This window comes from Passer montanus, unplaced genomic scaffold (genome assembly GCF_014805655.1).
Source record: "Passer montanus isolate IOZ18808 unplaced genomic scaffold, ASM1480565v1 scaffold154, whole genome shotgun sequence".
In the NCBI taxonomy this organism is placed as follows: Eukaryota; Metazoa; Chordata; class Aves; order Passeriformes; family Passeridae; genus Passer; species Passer montanus.
Window position 1 is genome coordinate 524,678 of NW_024362494.1, and position 22,258 is coordinate 546,935.

General features: G+C 66.0%; 4 protein-coding genes across 9 annotated transcripts; 3 read left to right on the forward strand and 1 right to left on the reverse strand.

Annotated features, from left to right (window-relative positions):
• The first annotated feature begins 163 nt into the window (after positions 1–163).
• On the forward strand, positions 164–2,549 carry MRPL24 (mitochondrial ribosomal protein L24). Of its 2 annotated transcripts, none has more exons than XM_039702192.1 (6): positions 164–301; positions 961–1,141; positions 1,224–1,319; positions 1,400–1,503; positions 1,579–1,709; positions 1,790–2,549. In XM_039702192.1, exons 2-6 carry the CDS (start codon positions 962–964, stop codon positions 1,924–1,926), a joined length of 648 nt encoding a protein of 215 aa, XP_039558126.1. In that variant the 5' UTR covers positions 164–301; position 961; the 3' UTR covers positions 1,927–2,549. The 2 variants fall into 2 exon arrangements, with proteins under 2 accessions (XP_039558126.1, XP_039558127.1); XM_039702193.1 differs by having other exon boundaries at positions 190–301; positions 958–1,141.
• RRNAD1 (ribosomal RNA adenine dimethylase domain containing 1) lies at positions 2,421–7,050 on the reverse strand. Its single transcript, XM_039702175.1, has 7 exons — positions 6,883–7,050; positions 6,584–6,693; positions 5,801–6,094; positions 5,665–5,727; positions 4,924–5,591; positions 2,899–3,086; positions 2,421–2,802 (listed from the first exon to the last, which is right to left on the reverse strand). Exons 1-7 carry the CDS (start codon positions 6,926–6,928, stop codon positions 2,621–2,623), a joined length of 1,551 nt encoding a protein of 516 aa, XP_039558109.1. The 5' UTR covers positions 6,929–7,050; the 3' UTR covers positions 2,421–2,620.
• ISG20L2 (interferon stimulated exonuclease gene 20 like 2) lies at positions 7,009–11,064 on the forward strand. 5 transcript variants are annotated; one of them, XM_039702184.1, is made up of 4 exons: positions 7,009–7,107; positions 7,478–8,210; positions 9,323–9,523; positions 10,351–10,566. In XM_039702184.1, the coding sequence occupies exons 2-4, from the start codon at positions 7,485–7,487 to the stop codon at positions 10,462–10,464; spliced, it is 1,041 nt and encodes a 346-aa protein (XP_039558118.1). In that variant the 5' UTR covers positions 7,009–7,107; positions 7,478–7,484; the 3' UTR covers positions 10,465–10,566. The 5 variants fall into 5 exon arrangements, with proteins under 5 accessions (XP_039558118.1, XP_039558121.1, XP_039558117.1 ...); XM_039702187.1 differs by having other exon boundaries at positions 7,086–7,107; positions 7,475–8,210; XM_039702183.1 differs by lacking the exon at positions 7,009–7,107 and adding an exon at positions 10,575–11,064 and having other exon boundaries at positions 7,136–8,210; positions 10,351–10,471.
• A 4,081-nt stretch (positions 11,065–15,145) lies between these two features.
• On the forward strand, positions 15,146–20,257 carry CRABP2 (cellular retinoic acid binding protein 2). The gene is made up of 3 exons (XM_039702119.1): positions 15,146–15,456; positions 17,013–17,191; positions 20,207–20,257. Exons 1-3 carry the CDS (start codon positions 15,387–15,389, stop codon positions 20,255–20,257), a joined length of 300 nt encoding a protein of 99 aa, XP_039558053.1. The 5' UTR covers positions 15,146–15,386.
• Positions 20,258–22,258: the final 2,001 nt, after the last annotated feature.

A 22,258-nucleotide genomic window follows, 5' to 3' on the forward strand; every position in this document is an offset into this window, starting at 1 on the left:
CAGGACAGGCCAAACCAGGCCGGCTCCCGCAGAGGGGACAGCACAGACCGTCCCTTGTCCCTGAGCCGGCCGCGGGGGCACGAAGGGCAGCGGCAGAAGATGGAGCCGTGGCCGGACTACAGCTCCCGGCAGCCGCTCACCGCGGGCCGGGGCTGCGGCCTGGCTGTGGGGCCGGAGGGGCCGCGGGACTACAGCTCCCGGCGTGCCCCGCGGCAGGACTACCGCTCCCGGCATGCTTCGCGCTAGGACTACAACTCCCGGCGTGCCCCGCGCGACCTCCACAGCGGCGGGAGCGGCGCGGGTGAGGGGGCCGGGGCCGGGACCCCCGTGAGGGCTCCGCGGGGCTTTCCGGGGAACGGGGGGGCTTGCCGGGGCTTGGGGGACTTGGGGGGCGGCCGGGGCTCTGCGGGATCCCTGGGTGTCGTTCCTGGTGGGGTCGAGGGGGTGTGTGAGCTGCGGGGTCCATTTGGGAGCAGGGGGGTCTTTGGGAGTCAGGGGATGTTTGGAATCAGGGGGTCTTTGGGAGTTAGGGGGATGTTTGGGGGTCAGGGAGTCTTTGGGAGTAATGGGGTCTTTGGGAGTCAGGGGGTCTTTGGGGTATCCATGGGCCCCTCGGGGGTGGGGGGGCCCTGCCCGTGTCCCTGTGCCCTGTGGGGGATTGAGCTCTGTGGGACCCCCGGGTGCTCTTGGGGGGGTGTTCCCCCCGGGAAAGGGGAAGGTGTCGGTGTGTCTCTGCGGGGAGTGGGGGGCTCTGCGGCCCCCGAGTGGAAGGGGCTTTGCAGGACACCGGGGTCCCCTTTGTGTGGGGAGTGACAATCTGTGGGACCCCTTTCGTGGGGGGCTGCTCTGCCAGACGCTCCCATCCCCGTCAGAGGTGGCTGTGGGTGGGTGGGCTCTGCCGGACCCCCGGGGGTAGGGGAGGCTGAGGGGCGTCCACAGAGCCCTCCCTGCCCGCAGCAGCATGCGGCTCTCGGTCCTGCTGAGCGCGGCACGGCCGCGGCTGCCCCGGGGCTACCGGCACGGCACGTGGCCCCCCGACTCCACGGCCGCCCGGCTCCGCAACCCGCCGGGCCAGCGCCGCCGCAAGGTCTTCGTGGAGCCCGTGGCCAAGGACGACTGGAAGGTGTTCAAGGGTGACACGGTGAGGCTCGCCCTCCCCGGGGTGCCCCCGCTGGCTGGCAGCCGGGCTGGGGGTCCCAGCTGCGCCCCTCTCTCCTCCGCAGGTGCAGCTGCTGGCCGGGAAGGACGCGGGCAGGCAGGGCATGGTCACGCAGGTGGTGCGAGAGCGCAACTGGGTGGTGGTGGAAGGGCTGAACACGGTGAGGCCGCTGCGGGGGGCTCTGTGGGGGGAGGCTGGGGGGCCCACGGGCCGTGTGTGACCCCCGTGGTGCCCTCGCAGCACTTTCGCTACGTCAACCGCACGGCCAAGTACTCGGGCTCCTACATCGCCAGCGAGGCGCCGCTGCTGCTCAGCCAGATCTGCCTGGTGGACCCCGAGGACCGGTAAAGCCTGGTGGGGGGTGCTGGGGGGACCCCCCAGCCTCAGCCCTGCCCCTCGCCAACGCCCCGTGCCCGCAGGAAGCCGACGGAGGTGGAGTGGAGGTACACGGAGCAGGGCGAGCGCGTGCGCGTGTCGCTGCGCAGCGGCCGCATCCTGCCCGTGCCCCCGCAGCCACGCCGGGACGGCGTCGTCCCCGAGCAGTGGATCGGTGAGAGGGGTGCCACGGGGGGCTGGGGGCACGCGGCGGGGGACACGGAGGGGCTCAGCGCTGTCCCCTTGCCCCCGCAGATGGCCCCAAGGACACGTCGGAGGAGGACGCGCTGGCCAAGACGTACCGGCCGTCGCTGAAGACCTTCGAGGAGGAGATCATGGATGCCATGGGCATCGTGGAGACACGGCGGGCCAAGAAATCCTACTGGTATTGACTGGGAGAGCTGGGAACCCCCCCAGCCAGCCCAGGAAATCCTACTGGTGTTAACTGGGAGCCCCCCCAGCCAGCCCAGGAAATCCTACTGGTGTTAACTGGGAGAACTGGGAGCCCCCCAAGCCAGGCCAGGAAATGCTACTGGTATTGACTGGCGGAGCTCAGAGCCCCCCAAGCCAGCCCAGGAAATCCTACTGGTATTAACTGGGAGAGCTGGGAGCCCCCCAAGCCAGGCTAAGAAATCCTACTGGTATTAAGTGGGAGAACTGGGAGCCCACCCAGCCAGCCCAGGAAATCCTACTGGTATTAACTGGGAGAGCTCAGAGCCCCCCAAGCCAGGCCAGGAAATCCTACTGGTATTGACTGGGAGAGCTGGGAACCCCCCAAGCCAGGCTAAGAAATCCTACTGGTATTAAGTGGGAGAACTGGGAGCCCACCCAGCCAGGCTAGGAAATCCTACTGGTGTTAACTGGGAGCCCCCCCAGCCAGGCCAGGAAATCCTACTGGTATTAACTGGGAGAGCTGGGAGCACCCCGAGCCAGGCTAGGAGATGCTACTGGTGTTAACTGGGGGAGCTGGGAGCCCCCTGAGCTGGGCTCTGCAATAAACACCCCCTGGATTTGCTGTTTGTAGTGCGCAGTGCTTTTGGTGTGGCACAGACTCACACCCAGCCCTGGAGTGTAAAAATGCTGGGTTTATTGTGGGTTCTGCCCCTCCCTGGGGGACTCTGCTTCCTCCAGCTCCTCATCCTCGCTGCTGTGCCCATCCTCAGTGTCCTTGGCCAGCGCTGTGTCCAGCGGGGTGCGTGCGGCCACCAGCACCAGGTTCCGTGGGGAGAACCGGGGGTTGAAGAGGGGCACCAGGGCACAGTGGAAACCTGGGAAAAAGGAGAGCTGGGAGAATGCACAGAGGGGTCCAGGGAGAGAGGAAGCACAAAGGGGAGGAGGGCCCTGGCAGCTGTGCCCATGCCCACCTTGCTCCCGCAGGTAGAGCAGGCGGTCCAGCAGGATGAGGGTCTCCACGGCAGGTGCCAGCAGCTGCCCCAGGGTGCAGAATGCCACCACCTTGTGCTGCTGCTCCAGCATGGCCCCCACAGCCCCCGAGTCCAGCGGGACCCCCGCTGGGTCCAGTCCCGCCAGGGACAGCCCCAGCTGGGCGTATCTGTCATAAAACAGGGGCAGGGGGTCTCAGGCAGGACTCCCCCAACCCCACACTCATGAGGAGGGTCCCAAAAGGGGGTTTCCCCTCCCCAAACTCACTGTGGGGCCAGGAGGGGCACAGGAGGTTGGCCCCACTCCCCAAACTCACAAGGAGAGTTCCAGAAGAGTCCTCCCTTCCCAAACTCATGAGGAGGGTCCCAGAAGGGAGTTCTCCCTCCCCAAACTCTGCAGGGCCAGGAAAGGACACAGGAGGTTGACCCCACTCATGAAGAGGGTCCCAAAAGGGGGTTCTCCCTCCCCAAACTCACTGTGGGGCCAGGAAGGGACACAGGAGGTTGACCCCACTCCCCAAACTCACAGGGAGAGTTCCAGAAAAGGATCCTCCCTCCCCAAACTCATAAGAAGGGTCCCAGAAAGGAGTCCCCCCCGTCCCCAAACTCACAGTGGGGTCAGGAGGGGACACAGGAGGTTGACCCAACTCCCCACTCATGACAAGGGTCCCAAAAGGGGCTTCCCTGTCCCCAAACTCACTGTGGGGCCAGGAGGGGACACAGGAGGTTGACCCAACTCCCCACTCATGACAAGGGTCCCAAAAGGGGGTTTCCCCTCCCCAAACTCACTGTGGGGCCAGGAGGGGCACAGGAGGTTGGCCCCACTCACCAAACTCACCGGGAGAGTTCCAGAAAAGAGTCCTCCCTTCCCAAACTCATGAGGAGGGTCCCAGAAGGGAGTTCTCCCTCCCCAAACTCTGCAGGGCCAGGAAAGGACACAGGAGGTTGACCCCACTCATGAAGAGGGTCCCAAAAGGGGGTTCTCCCTCCCCAAACTCACTGTGGGGCCAGGAAGGGACACAGGAGGTTGACCCCACTCATGAAGAGGGTCCCAAAAGGGGGTTCTCCCTCCCCAAACTCACTGTGGGGCCAGGAAGGGACACAGGAGGTTGACCCCACTCATGAAGAGGGTCCCAAAAGGGGGTTCTCCCTCCCCAAACTCACTGTGGGGCCAGGAAGGGACACAGGAGGTTGACCCCACTCATGAAGAGGGTCCCAAAAGGGGGTTCTCCCTCCCCAAACTCACTGTGGGGCCAGGAGGGGATACAGAAGGATGTCCCCACTCTCCAGACTCACAAAGAGAGTTCCAGAAAAAGGATCCTCCCTCCCAGACTCATAAGGAGGGTCCCAGAAGGGAGTCCCCCCCTCCCCAAACTCACTGCAGGGCCAGGAGGGGCACAGGAGGTTGGCCCCACTCCCACACTAATGTAGAGGGTCCCAAAAGGGGGTTCCCTGTCCCCAAACTCTCTGCAGGGCTAGGAGGGGCACAGGAGGTTGGCCCCACTCATGAAGAGGGTCCCAAAAAGGAGTTCTCCCTCCCCAGTCTCACTGTGGGGCCAGGAGGGGACAGAGGAGGTTGACCCAACTCCCCACTCATGAAGAAGGTCCCAAAAGGGGGTTCCCCCTCCCCAAACTCTCTGCAGGGCCAGGAGGGACACAGGAGGTTGACCCCACTCCCCAAACTCACAAGGAGAGTTCCAGAAAAGGATCCTCCCTCCCCAAACTCATGAGGAGGGTCCCAAAAGGGGGTTCCCCCTCCCCAAATTCATTGTGGGGCCAGGAGGGGACACAGGAGGTTGACCCCACTCCCACACTCAGGAAGAGGGTCCCAAAAGGGGGTTCCCCCTCCCCAAACTCACAAGGAGAGTTCCAGAAAAGGATCCTCCCTCCCCAAAGTCACGGGGGGCTAGAAAAGGATCCTCCCTCCCCAAGCTCAGGCAGGGAGCAGAAAGGGCTCACTGGGGCCCACCAGGGGACACAGAAGGGGGTCCCCACGGCCACACTCACTGGGGGAAGCTGAGGGTGTGTGCCCTCCTGCCCGGCTGCAGGCCCAGGTGCCTCTTGGCGGGCTCGGCGGCGCGGATCAGGCTCTCCAGCACGGCGCGGTAGCAGTGGGCACGCAGCTGGGCGCTGCCCCCGCGCAGCCGCCCCTGGTACTCCTCCAGGGCGTGGCACGCCACCTCCCGTGCCCGGTAGGACAGCTGGTGGCCCGGCAGTGCCGCCACCGAGGCGCTCAGCGGGTAGCCAGGGGGCTGCTGCGGGGCTGTTGACAGCTTCATGTAGCAGCAGCCCACCAGGGCCACGGCAGCCACGGCGGGGCTGCGGGCGAAGTGGCACAGCAGGGCAGGGCTGAGGTCCCCGCAGGCGTGCAGCCCCGTCACCAACACCCTCTCCCCGTCCTCAGAGCCCCCCGGGCCCCCCAGCGGGTTCCGCGCGGCTGGGCCGGCTCCTGGGGGGTCGGGGGGCAGCAGGAACTCCCCCCAGGGAGCTGCGGGGTCCAGGCGGCCGGCGACGTGCTGGGGGGCACGGGGGGTGAGGGGGCGAGCGCGGGCCTTGCCCAGCTCCCGCAGCAGCTCACGGTCGAAGCGCTCGGCCAGCCCCACCAGGCGCCCGTCGCTCTCCACCGCAGTGACCCCCAGCCCCAGGCCGAAGGCCAGCAGCCGGGACAGGTGGCCCTGGGGGGGGACACGAGCTCAGCAGGGCTGGGGGATCCCCTGGGACCCCCCCTCAGTGTCCCCCCTCTCTTACCTGCCCCGCTCCGACGTCCACCACGCGCTGGCAGCCGGTGGCGCGGCTCAGCCGCCGCAGCAGCTGGGGGGAAAGGGGGGCTCTTAGGGGGCTGGGGGCAGCTGGGGGGGCTCGGGGCACAGCCGGGGGCACCCACCTTGCCCAGGCGCTGGATCTCGTGCTGCTTCTTGGGCTTGACGTGGCGGCGCAGCAGCGGGTGCAGCCCGGAGCTCTGGCACGGCGGGCACGGCGGGCACGGCGGGCACGGGCAGCCCCGGGGGAAGGCCAGGGCGCGGGCAGCGGCGGCAAAGGCCAGCAGGGACAGCGGCCAGGCAGCCCCCGGGCCCCCGGAGCCCCCCAGGAGCCCGGCCAGCTGCACGGGGGTGGCACTGGCCAGGGCGGGCTGCCAGGCTGCAGGCAGCTGTGCCCACAGGTCCTCGGTGAAGAAATCCTGAGGGGAGCGGGGTCAGGGAAAACAGCCTGGGGGCACAGCCTGGGGAGGGCACAGCTCTGGGGTGGCACAGCCCAAGGGACATAGCCTGGGGCTGGCACAGCCCAAGGGGACACAGCCCAAGGGACACAGCCTGGGGGTGGCACAGCCCAAGGGGACACAGCCCAAGGGACACAGCCTGGGGGTGGCACAGCCCAAGGGGACACAGGCCTGGGGGACAGCTTGGTGGGCACAGCTGAGGGGTCACATCTCAGGGAGCACAGCCGGGGGGCACAGCCCAGGGGGACACAGTCCAGAGGGCACAGCCTGGGGGTGGCACAGCCCTGGGGGACACAGCCTGGGGGTGCAGGTTGGGGGACACAGCCCTGGGGGCACAGCCCAAGGGGACACAGGCCTGGGGGACAGCTTGGTGGGCACAGCCCGGGGGGCACAGCTCGGGGGTCATATCTCAGGGGGGTCACAGCCCGGGGACAGCTCGGGGTCACTCACAATGACGAAGGCGTCGAGCAGGGGCCGGTACAGCGTCAGCAGGCGGATGATGTCGGCGGCTCGCCGCTGCTCCGGGCCCTGCGGGGGGCCAGGGGCGGCCATGGCGGCTCCTGGGGGGCACGGCGGCGTCACCGCGGCACTGTGAGCTCACCCCGGCACTGCCACCCCTCCCCGGCTCTGCCCGTGCCGGTCAGCGCCCGCGTGACGTCATCACCATCCCGCCGTGACGTCACGCGGCTGTGGCGCCACTCCCCCCCCAACCCCACCGAGGCGCCCCCCGGAGCCGTGACGTCACTCACGCCCGGGCACCCGTGACGTCACCGGGCCGGCCGGGACACCGGGCATGTCGTCGCCGGTGCTGCCTGACGTCGGTCTGACGTCATCGCACGCGTCACGCGGACGCCGCGCGCCCCTCAGCGCCCGGCGCCGCCGAGTTCCCGCCGCGGCGCGCGCGCTTACGGCGTCACTGCCGGTACCGGGCCGGCCGCGTGTTTCCCGGGAACTTCCGGTTCCGGGACGCGGAGGTGAGGGGGGTTTGCGGGTGAGACCGGGGGTCTCCGGTACCGGGAGTGCCGGGGGTCCCGGGGGTCGGGGGTTCCCGCTGCCGGCAGTCGCGGGGGTCAGGCATTGTCGGTACCGGGGGTCGGGGGTTCCCGGTACCGGGTGTCCCGGTGGTGGGGTACTGCTGGTACCGGGAGTCAGGGGTTCCCGGTCCCGGGGGTCGGGCATTGCCGGTACCGGGGTCCCGGGGGTCGGGGGTTCCCAGTGCTGGGAGTCCCAGGGGTCAGGCATTGCCGGTGCCGGGAGTCGGGGTTGCCGGTACCGGGTGTCCCGGGGATCAGGGGTTCCCGGTACCGAGATCCCCACCGCCCAGCCCCTCTCCGCCCGCAGCAGCCCCGCCATGGACGATCTCATCCTCAACCTGGACTTCGCCGCGCCCGAGCGCCGCCAGAAGAAGGAGCCGGGCAGCCAAAAGCACCGGAGCTTCGTGCGGCGCCGCCGGGAGCTGGAGCGCCGCGGCGTGCTGCGCCACAAGCAGCTCCCGCCGGCGGCACCGGGCCGGCCCCGCCGCGCCCGGCCACGGCGCTCGGGGGCCAAACCCCCTAAGGAGAACGGCACCGCCGGGCCGGTACCCCAGAGCCAGACGGGGAGTGTGGGGAAGGCTCGGGGCGCGGCTGGCAGTGCCCCCCTGGTACCCCAGAACCCCGCCAGGAGCAAGGAGAAGGCTCAGGGGGCGGCTGGCAGTGCCCCCCTGGTACCCCAGAACGGCTCTACCGGCCCCGGTGCCCCCGCTCAGAGCAAGGGGAAGGCTCAGGGGGCGGCTGGCAGTGCCCCCCTGGTACCCCAGAACCCCGCTCAGAGCAAGAGGAAGGCTCAGGGCACGGCTGGCAGTGCCCCCCCGGCGCCCCACAAGCTGGTGGCCATGGACTGCGAGATGGTGGGCACGGGCCCCGGCGGGCGCTGCAGCGCGCTGGCCCGCTGCAGCGTGGTCAGCTACGAGGGGGACGTGCTGTACGACCGCTTCGTGCGGCCCGAGGAGCCCGTGGTGGACTACCGCACCCGCTGGAGCGGCGTGCGCCCGCGGCACATGGCCACCGCCGCGCCCTTCCGCGCCGCCCGGCAGCAGGTCGGGCACCGGGACGGGCACGGGCACGGGGATGGGATGGGGTGGGGAAGGGGAAGGGATGGGGATGGGATGGGGATGGGGATGGGATGGGGAAGGGGATGAGGATGGAGACAGGGACAGGGATGGGGATGGGGATGGGATGGGGATGGGGGGTGGTGAGCACACACGGGGGGCTGCAGCTGTGGGGAACGCAGGGCTGGGCTCTGGGGACGCCGGGGTGTGGGGGGCTGAGCCCTGCAGGGTAGCGGGGGACAATTCCTGTGCCCCAGAGGGGAGGGGGGACAATTTCTGTGCTCCTGGGACAATTCCTGTGCCCCACAGGGGAGGGGGGACCATCCCTGTGTCCCACAGGGCAGCGGGGACAATGCTTGTGCTCCTGGGACAGTCCCTGTTCTCCTGGGACAATTCCTGTGCAATCCCACAGGGCAGGTGGGGACAATGCCTCTGTCCCCCAGGACACAGCGGGACAATCTCTGTGGCTCCCACAGAGCAGTGTGGGGACAGTCCCTGTGCCCCTGGGACAATGCCTGTGCCCCCCAGAGCAGGGGGGACAATCCCTGAATCCCTGTGCCCCACAGGGGAGGGGGGACAATTCCTGTGCCCCTGGGACAATCCCCTGTGCCCCAGAGGGGAGGGGGGACAATTTCTCTGTCCAATGGGATGGAGGGGACAATGTCTGTGCTCCTGGGACAATCCCTGTGCCCCTGGGACAATCCCACAGGGCAGGGGGGGACAATGCCTGTGGGGCAAAGGGATTGTCCCTGGGGCCCAGAGATTGTTGCCCCCTGTCCTGTGGGGCACAGGGATTGTCCCCAGTTGCCCTGGGGGGGGTCAGGGATTGTCCCTGGAGCACAGGGATTGTCCCCACACTGCCCTGTGGGGCACAGGGATTGTCCCCACCTGTCCTGTGGGGCACAGAGATTGTCCCCAATTGCCCTGGGGGGGTCAGGGATTGTCCCCACACTGCCCTGTGGGGCACAGGGATTGTCCCCACACCCAGTCACCCCCACAGCTCTGCCCCACGGGGCTGCCCCCATTCCTGGGGGGGGGCAGAATCTTCCCCCGGAGCAGGGGTGGCACTGCCAGGGGTCTCACCCCCTGCTCTCCTGCAGGTCCTGAAGATCCTGGCTGGGAAGGTGGTGGTGGGCCACGCCATCCACAACGACTTCAAGGCCCTGCACTACTGCCACCCCAAAGCCCTGACCAGGGACACGTCGCAGATCCCGCTGCTGAACCGCAGGGCTGGCTTCCCCGAGAACGTGGCCATCTCCCTGAAGCGCCTCACCAAGGCCCTGCTGAACCAGGACATCCAGGTACCCCGGGGCTGGGGAGCCCCTGCACCCCGCCAGGGACACCCTGGGGAGGGAATGGGGGAGGTCTGAGGCTGCCAGTCCTGGAGCAAGGCAGCCCCGTGCCTCAGTTTCCCTTCCCTGGGAGGGGGGAACCCTCAGCTCAGCTCCTACAGCCTCAGGAGTTGTTTTTGTTTTGGTTTTTGTTTTTTTTTTTCTCTTTATACACACCCCACAGTGTTGCCTGCACCTCCCCAATTTTCTCTCTATCCCCAAATTTCCCTATATTCCCCTAAGCTCTCTGCATCCCTCCAGAGCTTCCTGTACCCCAAATTTGCCTGCAGCCCCCTGGAGCTGCCCACGTGCCCTGACCCACCCCAAATCATGCAGCTCAACCCCTGCAGCCTTTTTTTTGTTTTGTATTTTTTTCCTGCTCTTTTTCCTTTATGCACACCCCACTGTGTTGCCTGCATCTCCCCAATTTTCTCCTAAATCTGCCTGTACTCCCCTAAGCTCCCTGCATCCCCCAGAGCTTCCTGTACCCCCAAATCTGCCTGCACCCCCAAATCTGCCTGCACCCCCTCATCTTCCTGCATCTGCCTGCCCCCCCAGAGCTGCTGGCATCCCCCCAATCTTCCTGCATCCCCCCGGGGCTGCCCACATGCCCTGAGCCACCCCAAATCCTGCACCCCAAATCCCCCTGCACGCCCTCAGCTCCCTGCAGCCCCCCACCCTTGCTGTGTGCATTGCCCCACAGCTGCCTGCACTGCCTGATCTCTGTACACCCCCCCTCCCAGTTCTGGCTGCCCCCCCAAACTGGGAGCTGAGCTAACCCGTGTCTGTGCCCACAGGTGGGGAAGGGGGGCCACTCCTCGGTGGAGGACGCCCGAGCCACCATGGAGCTCTACAAGGTGGTGGAGGAGGAGTGGGAGCAGCACCTGCAGCAGAACCCGGAGCAGAAGTGACACCCTGGGGGGCTCAGAGTGACACCCCGCCTGGTTCTGCCTCTGGGGGGGCACACAGTGACACCCCCAGAGTGACACCAGAGTGACAGGCCCAGTCCTGCCCCTGGGAGGGGGGCTCAGAGTGACACCCCCAGCCCGGTCCTGCTTCTGGGGAGTCCCACAGTGACACCCCCAGAGTGACACCAGAGTGACAGGCCCGGTCCTGCCTCTGGGGGGGTCCCACAGTGACACCCCCAGCTCGGTGCTGCCTCTGGAGGGGCTTAGAGTGACACCCCCAGCCTGGTCCTGCCTCTTGGGGGGTCCCACAGTGACGCCCCCAGCCCGGTCCTGCCCCTCGAGGGTCCCACAGTGACACCCCTAGAGTGACAGGCCTGGTCCTGCCTCTGGTGGGGGGCTCTAGAGTGACACCCCCAGCCTGGTCCTGCCTCTTGGGGGGTCCCACAGTGACGCCCCCAGCCCGGTCCTGCCCCTGGGGGGTCCCACAGTGACACCCCTAGAGTGACGGGCCTGGTCCTGCCTCTGGTGGGGGGCTCAGAGTGACACCCCCAGCCCTGTCCTGTCTTTGGAGGGGCTCAGAGTGACACCCGGTCCTGTCCTGCTTCTGGGGAGTCCCACAGTGACACCCTCAGAGTGACACCAGAGTGACAGGTCTGGTCCTGCCTTTGGTGGGGGGGCTCAGAGTGACACCCCCAGCCCTGTCCTGTCTTTGGAGGGGCTCAGAGTGACACCCCTAGCCTGGTCCTGCTTCTGGGGGGTCCCACAGTGACACCCTCAGAGTGACACCAGAGTGACAGGTCTGGTCCTGCCTTTGGTGGGGGGGCTCAGAGTGACACCCCCAGCCCGGTCCTGCCCCTGGGGGGTCCCACAGTGACACCCTCAGAGTGACACCAGAGTGACAGGTCTGGTCCTGCCTTTGGTGGGGGGGCTCAGAGTGACACCCCCAGCCCAGTCCTGCCTCTGGGGGGGCCCCACAGTGACACCCCCAGCCCTGTCCTGCCCCTCGAGGGTCCCGTGAGGGGCTGCCCTGTCCGTGCTGAGGAGCAGCCAGGTGCCACGTCCGTGTCCCCAAGCCTGTCGTGCCTTGTGCCGCTGTCCCCAGGACGTGGGCAGTGCCCGGCCCGGTGCCTTCCCCCCACTCAGGGGGGGTCTCTGGGGTTCTGCACCCCCGGAACGCTTCGGGGCTGCTGCTGCTGATCTGGGGGTGCCCTTGGGACATCCTGAGCGCAGCCGCCATCCCTGGGGGGCTGGGAGTGGAGCGGGCTCCTTCCCCCCAAAAAAAACTACCTCTGTGAGCGCCGGGAGCTGCCGGGGGTTCGGATCCCTCCGCAAAGTCCCCGCTCCGCTCTGGGAGCTGCTTCAGGCTGGAGAAATTCCACCTTTTTGTGCAAGCAGCGGGATAAAGCCGGGCACGGCCCCATCCGCCTGCCCGACCTCCCCCCCGTGCTGCCCCGGGGGACCCCGAGCCTTGACGAGAACTGCTTTGAACTGAAAGGTTTATGTGCAAAATCCTAATTAAAAAGAAATGATTGAAGAGCTCTTCCCTTCGGTGGGGACGAGGAGGAGCCCCCTGCCCCGGTGGGCGGGAGCGGGGGGTCCCTTACCGGGCCGTCACCCGGCACCCTCCGCCATCTGCTCTTCCTCCGCCTCTTCTTCCTGCCGGGGCCGAGCTGGCCCCTTCCCCGACCCCCCCGCACCCCGTTTCGTGCCCGGTGCTACCGGGAGCGGTGCCGGTGCCGAGCCCGGGCATCCCCCGCCCCCGCCGCGCGTCACTTTTTCCAGCCTTTCCTCGTGTTTACGTGGCTGCGCTTGGCTCGGGGCGCTGGAGCCCTGGGGAGGGTTTTGGGGGTGCAGCAGGAGGGGCCCTTCCTCCTTTTTTTTGGGATAAAAACCAAGATTTGGGTCCCCCCGCAGCGCTGGGGAGAAACGCGGAGCATCCCCCGGGCCGGGAGCTTGCGGGGTCCCGGGGGTTCGTCCCTACGGCCCGGGTGGGGGTGGGAAAAGCTGTCCGAGCCCCAAAAAGCAGAGGGAGGTGGGAGGGCGGAGGAGCAGGCGGGAGCCTTTGTGTCTGGGCAGGCTCTGGCGGTGATTAGGGCTTCGCCGCGGTTATAAATGGCCGGTCGTTAAAGGGGTTTATGGCCCTGGAAATGAGAAGCAGCCGCCGGGCCCCAGCCCCCGGCGGGTGCGGGATGCGGGTCAGGGTCCGGGGACTGCTTCCATCTCACCCTGGGGTCCCTCCGGATGGGGCTGGGGCAGGGGGTGGCGTCCCGGGGCTGGGGAAGGGTCCCAGAATTGGGCTGGATGAGGGTCCTGGGCAGGGTCCTGGAGAGGAGTGAGAGTCCGGAGCCAGGGCAGGGTCTGGAGCTGAGTGAGGGTCCTGGAGCTGAGTGAGGGTCCTGGGCAGGGCAGAGTGCTGAGCTGAGGGTCCTGGAGCTGAGTGAGGGTCTGGAACCGGGGCAGGGTCCTGGAACTGAGTGAGGGGCTGGGGCACGGCAGGGTTCTGAGCTGAGTGAGGGTCCTGAGCTGAGTGAGGGTCCGGAACCAGGGCAGGTCCTGGGCTGAGTGAGGGTCCAGGACAGGGCGGGGTCTGGAGCTGAATGAGGGTCCAGGGCAGGATCCTGAGCTGAGTGAGGGTCCTGAGCTGAGTGAGGGTCCGGAACCAGGGCAGGTCCTGGGCTGAGTGAGGGTCCAGGACAGGGCGGGGTCTGGAGCTGAATGAGGGTCCAGGGCAGGATCCTGAGCTGAGCGAGGGTCCGGGGCAGGGCAGGGCCCCGCCGGGGGGCACAGCGGAGCTCCCGGGGCACGTGGGCTCCCTCCCGCCCCACAGCCGGGGGTCCCTCGGCCGCGGGGCCGGGCCGGGCTCGGTCGCGCCGTCCAGCTGCGTTTCATTTCCGCAGCGGCCGTGGCCAGGGGCGGGGGGTGGGGGCTGCGCCCCGCCAGCTGGGGAGGATTTGTGGGGACAAGGGGCGGAGAGCAGGGGTGACCTGCCCTTGCTCCGCTTCACCCCCCACAGAGGAGCCCCCCGATCTTCTCTCCCCAGTTGGGATGACCCCCAAAACTTCGGTACCCGACAGCCCCTCCCGGGCACCGGGGAGGGGGGAACGTCCCCAAGCACCCCCCAGGAGGGGCTCTGGGGCACCGACAGCGATTTGGGGGGGCCCACGGGGGTACCGGGGCAGCGATGGAGCCCTGCCCGGGCTGGGGGAGCCCCCCCAGGGTTTGCGCTCAGGATTTCTGCGGTTTGTGAGGATTTCTGCCGGGAAGGGGGTGCGGGCGGTGCGTGGTGCCGGATGTTTCCGGAGGCTGAGCCAGCTGCTGCTGCTGCCCTGGCACCGGCGCACGGCTCCCAGGGACGCCGTGCCCTTCCCGGGGGTGACCGGCGCTCCGGGGGGGTCATTGGGGGCCAGTGGCTCGCCTGCCCCCCCAGGGCTTCAGCAGGATGGGAGGGAGGGAGAGGAGGGTGGGGTGCGAAGGCTTTATCCGCCCCTCCCGGCAGAATCCCTTCCAGATGTGGGGCTGCCGGTGCTGCGTCCCCCAGCGGGGCACGGTACCCAGCACGGGACGAGGGGCGCGGGGTTGGCAGGCAGAGCCCACCCCAGACCCCTCCACCCGCTTCCCCTGGCATTGAGATGCTTTTTTCCCCTCCCCGTTTTCCCCAGATTCGGAGCAAACCCAAACTCCCGTCCCTGGGGTGAAGGGTTTGGGGTGACCCTTCACCAGCCCCCCCTCCCCGAGCCCCTGCAGCGCTGCCTGTCGCTGTCCCCGTGCCCCGTGGCACGGCCCTGGCGCTGCTGCAGGTGAGGTTGTGTCAGAATTCCTGTTCTTCAGGGGATTAGGGATGCGGCAAGCCGGGACTTGGCTCGCCGGCCCCAGCCGGAGCTTCTGGGGGCACGGGGGGGATGTGGCCCCGAGGAGGGGGGACCACGGGGGGCTCTGTGGGGCCTTTTCACCCCAAATCGGAGAAGCAGCCTCTCTCCTTCCATTCCAGAGCTCCTGCTGAACCAGAAACGCCATTTCTTGCTTTTCTTGCCCAGAACCGGCCCCGCGGCACAGCCTGCCCTTCCCGCGGCGGTTCCCAGGGCTCAGAACCATCGGGAAATCCCTCGGGAGGCTGGGAGGAAATCCCTCCTTACCTGCCTGGCAGCGGGGATTCACCTGCCCCGGGCAGCTCGGCCACAGCCCCCGAGCGTGCACAGACTCGGGTGGGAGTTGGGAGTGAGTTGGGGACGGGTTTGGGGGTTTGGGAGTGGGTTTGGGATTTTGGGAGTGAGTTTCTGAGTTTGGGAGTGAGTTTGTGTGTGAGTTTGGGAGTTTGTGTGTGATGGTGGGGCTGGGAAGGTCGCGGATCAAGCCCACGTGTGTGCAAGCGAGCACGGGCACCTTGCACACGCCCGTGCCAGCAGCACAGCTGTGCAAACACGCGTGTCCTGTGCACGCTATTGGGGTGGGCACAGATGCGGGGGGGTTCAGCACATGTGGGGCACAGACAGATTTGGGGTGGTACAGACAGATACGGGTGGGTTCAGCACTTACGGGGTGCAGGCAGTTTCGGGGGGATGCTGGAGATTCGGGGGATCCAGGGAGATGCCCCAGCCTGGGGAGGGCAGGGAGATGAGCAGGGTGCGGATCTCGGGGGGACGGGAGGACTTTGGGGGGCACGGGCAGCCCGGGGGGTGCCTCCAGCACGGCAGATCGGGGCGGGGGGCTCCCCCGGGCTGTCCCTCGGCAGGTGAGCGCGGAGCCCCCGGGCCGGGGCCGGGGCGGGGGGTGGGACCAGCCCGGCGATAAAACGGCGGCGCGGGCGGGACGGGGCGGACGGAGGGAGCGGAGCCGCGGCGGGGCCGGTGCCGAGGGAGCGGCGGATCCCTCGAACCGCTCGTTCCCCCCTCGCTCCCCTCCCTGCGCCCCCCAGGCCGGCAGCCGCGATGCCCAACTTCTCCGGGAACTGGAAGATGAAGAGCTCGGAGAATTTCGAGGAGCTGCTGAAGGCGCTGGGTGAGTGGATCCCGCTCTGCGGGGCTCCCTCGGGCCGGGGGGGGTTCCCCACATTCCCCACCACATTCCCCCCCACAATCTCCCCTCCGAATCCTCTTCCAGCCGGGCAGTGCCGGTGCCCGGAGCCGCGGGGATCCCTCTGCTCCCCCTTTTAGCGAAGCCCCACGGAGGAGTCAGAGGCGCGAGGGGGGCGGGCGGCTCCCCCTCTTTCCTGCCTCAGTTTCCCCACTCTGGTGCTCCCCCAAACCCGCACCACCCCAATCCGCCCCCGCCCCCCATCCCAAAACCTCCCGCGGGCTCACCTGCCCCGGTGTCCCCAAAACCAGCCCCGGCAGGACCCCTTTGTGGGGGTTTTGGGGTCCCGTTCTCCCAGGCCTCATCTCGGGCCCCTTTGCTCCCCACGGCGGAGCTGAGTGCCCGCTGAGCGGGGGGTGGGGAGGGCCAGGAGGTTGGGGGGGTCTCGGGGGGTCCCCGGGGCTTTGGGCAGGATCAAATCCAGCTCCCGCACTGCTCCCCTCCGCCTGACCCGCTCCTGGCCAGCCGGGGAGCTGCCGGAGCAGAATATTTTCCAGGTTAGGGGATACGTAACGAATATTTCAGGATAATTATCACTTTCTTGGGTTTCACTCCCGATCCCCCCGTCGCCCCTTCTCCCCGCCCTGGCCTCGCTGATGGAAGCGGCTCGGGGAAACCTCAGCAGGAAAATAAATCTGCCAGCCCCCCCCGAGCCTTCCTCCTTTCCCACAAGTGGGGGCTCCCCCCGGCTGCTCCCTCGGGGGGCTGGGGGCTTTGTCAGCTCCAGCCCCCCGGGCTGACCCCACAGACCGCCCGAGCCTTGCTTTTGCTCCCTTTGGGGGCTCTTTTTGCTCCCCCACCCCCGTCAGCATCATGGGGGGGGGGGGGGGGGGGGGGGCCCGAGCCTTGGTTTTGCTCCCTTTTGGGGCTCTTTTTGCTCCCCCACCCCCCCCAGCATCATGGGGGGGCTGTGTCTGCCCCGGTTTCGGGCACCCCCCGGGGTGAATCCGGCCTGGGGGGGTTCGACGTGGCCATCGAGGGGACCCCTCGGGGACACTGCGGGGGGGTTCGGCTCCCGGAGCCCCCCCCCGGCCCCTCCTGTGCCTCCTTTGTGCGGGGAGGGGGTCAGTCCCCAAACAATGTCCCCAAAGCCGCTGCCCTGTGACAGCCGGGGGCTCCGGGCCGTGATGGATGAGCCGCCTCTGGAGCGGGGACAAAGCCCCAGCTGCCCGCGGCTGCCGAGGGGGGCGCGGGACCCTCGGGGGGGGTCACGCAGGTCACCCAACGCAGAGCTGGGGCTGGGGCCCTTGTCCCCGCTGTCACCCCGCTCTGGGCCAGCCGAGCCCCCGTCACCCCCGGGCGCATCCGGCGCCGCCCCCGCCCCCTCCGCCAGGTAACGAGAGCCAGATGTGGCCCAGCTGTGCCGGGGGGGCTCGCCCCTTCCCCCCCGGGTTGCCTGGAGCCACCTGCAGCCCCGGCCGTGCCCCGGGGTGTGCCACCGCCCAGCGCTCACAGCTCGGTGGCACCGTGCCCCCGCGCAGGAGTGAACGTGATGCTGAGGAAGATCGCGGTGGCGGCGGCGGCCAAGCCGGCCGTGGAGATCCGGCAGGACGGGGAGAGCTTCTACATCCGCACCTCGACCCCCGTGCGCACCACCGAGATCCGCTTCAGGGTGGGCGAGGAGTTCGAGGAGCAGACGGTGGACGGGCGGCCCTGCAAGGTGCGGCGGGGCTGCAGCGAGTGTGAGTGAGTGTGAGTGCGTGAGAGTGAGTGTGAGTGTGTGTGAGAGTGAGTGTGTGAGAATGAGAGTGTGTGAGAGTGAGTGTGAGTGTGTGCAAGTGTGACTGTGGGTGTGAGAGTGAGTGTGTGTGAGTGCGTGAGAGTGAGTGTGGGTGTGAGAGTGTGAGTGTGGGTGTGAGAGTGTGAGTGTGGGTGTGAGAGTGTGAGTGTGGGTGTGAGAGTGTGTGAGTGTGAGAGTGACAGAGTATGTCGTGAGAGTTAGTGTGTGCAAGTGTGACTGTGGGTGTGAGAGTGAGTGTGTGTGAGTGCGTGAGAGTGAGTGTGGGTGTGAGAGTGTGAGTGTGGGTGTGAGAGTGTGAGTGTGGGTGTGAGAGTGTGAGTGTGAGTGCGTGAGAGTGAGTGTGAGTGTGTGTGAGAGTGAGTGTGTGAGAATGAGAGTGTGTGAGTGTGACTGTGGGTGTGAGAGTGTGAGTGTGTGAGAGTGAGTGTGAGTGTCTGTGTGAGAGTGAGTGTGTGAGAATGAGAATGTGTGTGAGTGTGAGAGCGTGAGTGTGCAAGTGTGAGTGTGTGAGACTGAGAGTGTGGGTGTATGGGTGTGAGACTGTGTGTGAGAGTGGGTGTGAGAGTGTGAGCATGTGAGTGTGTGTGAGAATGTGAGTGTGACAGTGTGTCAGTGTGAAAGTGGGTCAGTCTGTGTGTGGGTGTGTGTGTGTGAGAGAGTGTGTGAGTGTGAGTCTTTGTGTGAGTGTGATTAAGGGTGTGTGGGTGTGAGACTGACTGTGAGTGAGTGTGTGGGTGTAACTGTGTGTGTGTGGGTTTGTCTGTGTGTGAGTGTGTGAGCATGAGTGTGAGTAAGGGTGTGAGTGTGTGTGTGAGTGTGAAACTGTGAGTGCGAGTGTGAGAGTGAGAGTGTGATTGTGTGAGAGTGAGTGTGAGTGCGTGAGAGTGAGTGTGTGCGAGTGTGACTGTGGGTGTGAGAGTGTGAGAGAGTGTGTGAGAATGAGAATGTGGGTGTATGGGTGTGAGACTGTGTGTGTGAGGTGGTGTGAGAGTGTGAGCATGTGACTGCGTGTGAGCATGTGAGTGTGAGAGTGTGTCAGTGTGAAAGTGGGTCAGTCTGTGTGTGAGTGTGAGACCGTGTGAGTGAGTGTGGGTGTGTGTGTGTGAGAGAGTGTGTGAGTGTGAGTCTTTGTGTGAGTGTGATTAAGGGTGTGTGGGTGTGAGACTGACTGTGAGTGAGTGTGTGGGTGTAACTGTGTGTGTGGGGTTGTCTGTGGGTGAGTGTGTGAGCATGAGTGTGAGTAAGGGTGTGAGTGTGTGTGTGTGAGTGTGAAACTGTGTGAGTGTGGGTGTGTCTGTAAGTGTGACTGAGTATGACTGTGTGCGAGTGTGGGTGTGACTGTGTGTTTCTCTGCATGTGTGAGAAACTGAGTGTGACTGGCAGTGTGTGATTGTGAGTGTGGGTGTGTCTGTGTCATACTGTGTGTGACTGTGAGTGTGTGTATGAATGTGAGTGTGTGTGACTGTGAGCATGAGTGTGACTGCATGTGAGTGTCAGTGTGTGAGTGTGACTGTGTATGAATGTGAGTGTGACTGTGGGTGTAACTGTGTGTGTGTGGGTTTGTCTGTGTGTGAGTGTGTGAGCATGAGTGTGAGTAAGGGTGTGAGTGTGTGTGTGAGTGTGAAACTGTGAGTGTGGGTGTGTCTGTAAGTGTGACACTGAGTATGACTGTGTGCGAGTGTGGGTGTGACTGTGTGTTTCTCTGCATGTGTGAGAAACTGAGTGTGACTGACAGTGTGTGATTGTGAGTGTGGGTGTGTCTGTGTCATACTGTGTGTGACTGTGAGTGTGTGTATGAATGTGAGTGTGTGTGACTGTGAGCATGAGTGTGACTGCATGTGAGTGTCAGTGTGTGAGTGTGACTGTGTATGAATGTGAGTGTGACTGTGTGTGTGACTGTGTGTGTGACTGTGTGAGTGTGACAGTGTGTGTGACTGTGTGTGTTTCTGTGTGTCTGTGTGTGCACACTTTGCACAGGGCAGCAGCTCTCCCTCCTGTGTCGCACACGCCTGTGCACACGCACTGCACACACATCACACGGGGCACTGCTGTGCACACGTGTGTGTGTGTGTGTGTGCAGGGACACTGTCTGTGCACAGCGAGTTTGCACACACGTTTGGCACGAGGCCAGGAGCTCTCACGTGTCTGTGTGTCTGTCTGTCTGTCTGTGCACACAGCCCCTTCTCCTCGCAGCTGCTTCCCCTCCTCCTGCACCCCGGGCTCTCCTTTGCCCCCCAGGCCTTTCCTGAGCTTCCCATCGCCCCCTGCACCTCCATCCCCTCCTGCACCCCCAACCCTTCCCAGTGTCCCCAACCCCTCGTTGTGCCCCTCAACCTCTCCCTGTGCCCCCAACCTGTCCCTTGCACCCCCTGCACCTTCCCCGTGCACCACAAAACCTCAACCCCTCATTGTACCCCCAACCTCTCCCCATGCCCCTCAACCCCTTCCCTCTGCCCTCCACCCCTCATGGTGCCACTCAACCGTTTCCCCGTGCCCCCAGCCCCTTCCCTGTGCCATCAACTCCTCGTGGTGCCCCTCATGGTGCCCCTCAACCCTTTCCCTGTGCCCCCAGTCCCTTCCCTGTGCCACTCAACCCCTCGTGGTGCCCCTTATCCCCTCGTGGTGCCACTCAACCCCTCTCTGTGTCATCAACCCCTCATGGTGCCCCTCAACCCCTTCCCTGTGCCCCATCCCCTTCCCTGTGCCATCAACCCCTCATGGTGCCCCTCAACCCCCTCCCTGTGCCCCCAGCCCCTTCCCCGTGCCCCTCAACCCTTTCCCTGTGCCCCTCAACCCCTTCCCTGTGCCCCCAGCCCCTTCCCCGTGCCCGATGGGGGGGAAGGGGACAGGAGGAGAGGGAAGGGGACAGGATGGGGGGGAAGGGGACAGGACGGGCACGGCCGCCCCCGTGACCGACCCCGCTTCCCCCCGCAGACCATGACGGCCGATGACGTTGTCTGCACCAGGGTCTACATTCGGGAGTGACCCCCCCGCTCACCGACCCCCCCCAATACCCCCCCAGCCCGTGTCCCCTCAGTCCCCTGCACTCATCCCCCTGTCGCAGGGGGGGTGTCGCATCCCCCCGCGGGGGTACAGCAGCGAACCCCCTTTTTTTGGGGGGGCACACACGCACGGATTGCCCTCCCCGTGCAGGGCGGGGCTCTCCGGGGGCAGCGGAATCTCCGGTCCCGTTCTGGCTCCGCCGCGCTCGGGGCCTGGCGCGGAGCCGGGCTGCGGCGGGGGGTAACGCGGCCCCTCCCTGCCTCTTGGGCTGCCTTGAGCTGGTTTGGGTTCGGGCTGCTGTTGGTTCCCGCAGCCCCCAGCCCTGCCTCGCGACCCCTCCCCAGTATTTATTTGTGAATATGGTGCCAGATGGGAACACCAAACCCCCCAGTCTGGGGCAGTGCCAGGTCCCAGCGCCCCCCCCCAGGGCCCAACCTCCCTCTGTTGCCTCCCCCTTTTTCAATAAATGTCCTGTGACCCCCCCGTGGTATCCCTGTCTCTCCTGCTGGCCCCACTGGCACACAGATCCCACTCCCTGGGTCTCTGGATCCCACATCCCAGATTCTGCACTCCAGATCTGCACCCCGGATTGTGCACCCCAAATCCCACAGTCTGAATCCCACACCCCGGATTCTGCACCCCAGATCCTACAGTCTGAATCCCACATCCCAAATTCTGCACCCCAAATCCTAAAATCCTACAGTCTGAATCCCACACCCTGCATCCTGCACCCCAGATCTCACACCCTAAATCCCACACCCCAAATCCCTCCCCTGGATCCCGCTTCCCAAATCCCGCACCCCAAATCCCACACCCCAGATCCCGCACCCCAGATCCCGCACCCCGGATCCCACAACCCAAATCCTGCACCCCAGATCCCACACTCCAAATCCTGCACCCCAAATCCCATACTCCAGATCCCTTCCCTGGCTCCTGCACCCCAGATCCCACACCCCAAATCCTGCACCCCAAAACCCCACACTCCAGATCCTCCCACCCCCCGGACCCCTCCCCTGGCTCCCGCACCCCAAACCCCGCACCCCAAATCCCACACCCCAGATCCCGCACCCCAGATCCCTCCTCTGGATCCCACACCCCGGATCCCACAACCCAAATCCTGCACCCCACATCCCATATTCCAAATCCTGCACTCCAGATCCCACACCTCGGATTCCACACCCCAAATTCCATACTCCAGATCCCTTCCCTGGCTCCTGCACCCCAGATCCCACACCCCAAATCCTGCACCCCAAAACCCCACACTCCAGATCCCTGCCCCCCACATCCCACACCCCAGATCCTGCATCCCAAATCCCACACCCCGGATCCCTCCCCTGGATCCCACACCCCGGATCCCAGAACCCAAATCCCGCACACCAAATCCCACACCCCAGATCCTGCATCCTAAATCCCACACCCCGGATCCCTCCCCTGGCTCCCGCACCCCAAACCCCGCACCCCAAATCCTACACCCGAGATCCCGCACCCCAGATCCCTCCCCTGGCTCCTGCACACCAGATCCTACACCCCAGATCCCTCCCCTGGCTCCTACACCCCAAATCCCACACCCCAGATCCCGCACCCCAAATCCCTCCCCTGGATCCCGCACCCCACACCCCAGATCCCCGCACCCCGGATCCCTGCCCTGCCCCCTGCCCCCCACATCCGCGTTGCGCAAGGGGCCGGGGGCGAGGGCGGCAGCCGGGTTGGCACAGCCCGGCGTGGGAAGCGGGAGGTGGCTCCGGGGTGACCGTGGGGTGACCGTGGGGTGACCGTGGGGCCGGGCTGTTGGGCTCTGCCTCAGCTCTCAGCATGAGCCCCCATCCCGGCTGGGGCGGGGGCACCCGTGCCTTTGTTATGTGGGTTTATTAATCACCGCGCTGCCCGATAATTGCCCTGCACGGGATGGCATTAATTAGCCCAGGATACGGGGGGTGCAGGGAGGGTCGGGGTGCAGGACTGCGGTGCCTCGAGGTGTGGGGT

Bases quoted from the DNA above. Each gene is read 5' to 3' on its own strand.
- CRABP2 (XM_039702119.1), top strand. From the start codon at position 15,387: ATGCCCAACTTCTCCGGGAACTGGAAGATGAAGAGCTCGGAGAATTTC. The intron at 15,457-17,012 runs GTGAGTGGATCC...GCCCCCGCGCAG, and splicing joins GGAGCTGCTGAAGGCGCTGG to GAGTGAACGTGATGCTGAGG. The intron at 17,192-20,206 runs GTGCGGCGGGGC...TTCCCCCCGCAG, and splicing joins TGGACGGGCGGCCCTGCAAG to ACCATGACGGCCGATGACGT.
- ISG20L2 (XM_039702184.1), top strand. From the start codon at position 7,485: ATGGACGATCTCATCCTCAACCTGGACTTCGCCGCGCCCGAGCGCCGC. The intron at 8,211-9,322 runs GTCGGGCACCGG...GCTCTCCTGCAG, and splicing joins TCCGCGCCGCCCGGCAGCAG to GTCCTGAAGATCCTGGCTGG. The intron at 9,524-10,350 runs GTACCCCGGGGC...CTGTGCCCACAG, and splicing joins TGCTGAACCAGGACATCCAG to GTGGGGAAGGGGGGCCACTC.
- MRPL24 (XM_039702192.1), top strand. From the start codon at position 962: ATGCGGCTCTCGGTCCTGCTGAGCGCGGCACGGCCGCGGCTGCCCCGG. The intron at 1,142-1,223 runs GTGAGGCTCGCC...TCTCCTCCGCAG, and splicing joins AGGTGTTCAAGGGTGACACG to GTGCAGCTGCTGGCCGGGAA. The intron at 1,320-1,399 runs GTGAGGCCGCTG...GTGCCCTCGCAG, and splicing joins TGGTGGAAGGGCTGAACACG to CACTTTCGCTACGTCAACCG.
- RRNAD1 (XM_039702175.1), bottom strand. From the start codon at position 6,928: ATGCCCGGTGTCCCGGCCGGCCCGGTGACGTCACGGGTGCCCGGGC. The intron at 6,095-6,583 runs GTGAGTGACCCC...CGCTCCCCTCAG, and splicing joins TGCTCGACGCCTTCGTCATT to GATTTCTTCACCGAGGACCT. The intron at 2,803-2,898 runs GTGGGCATGGGC...CCTTTTTCCCAG, and splicing joins GCTCTACCTGCGGGAGCAAG to GTTTCCACTGTGCCCTGGTG.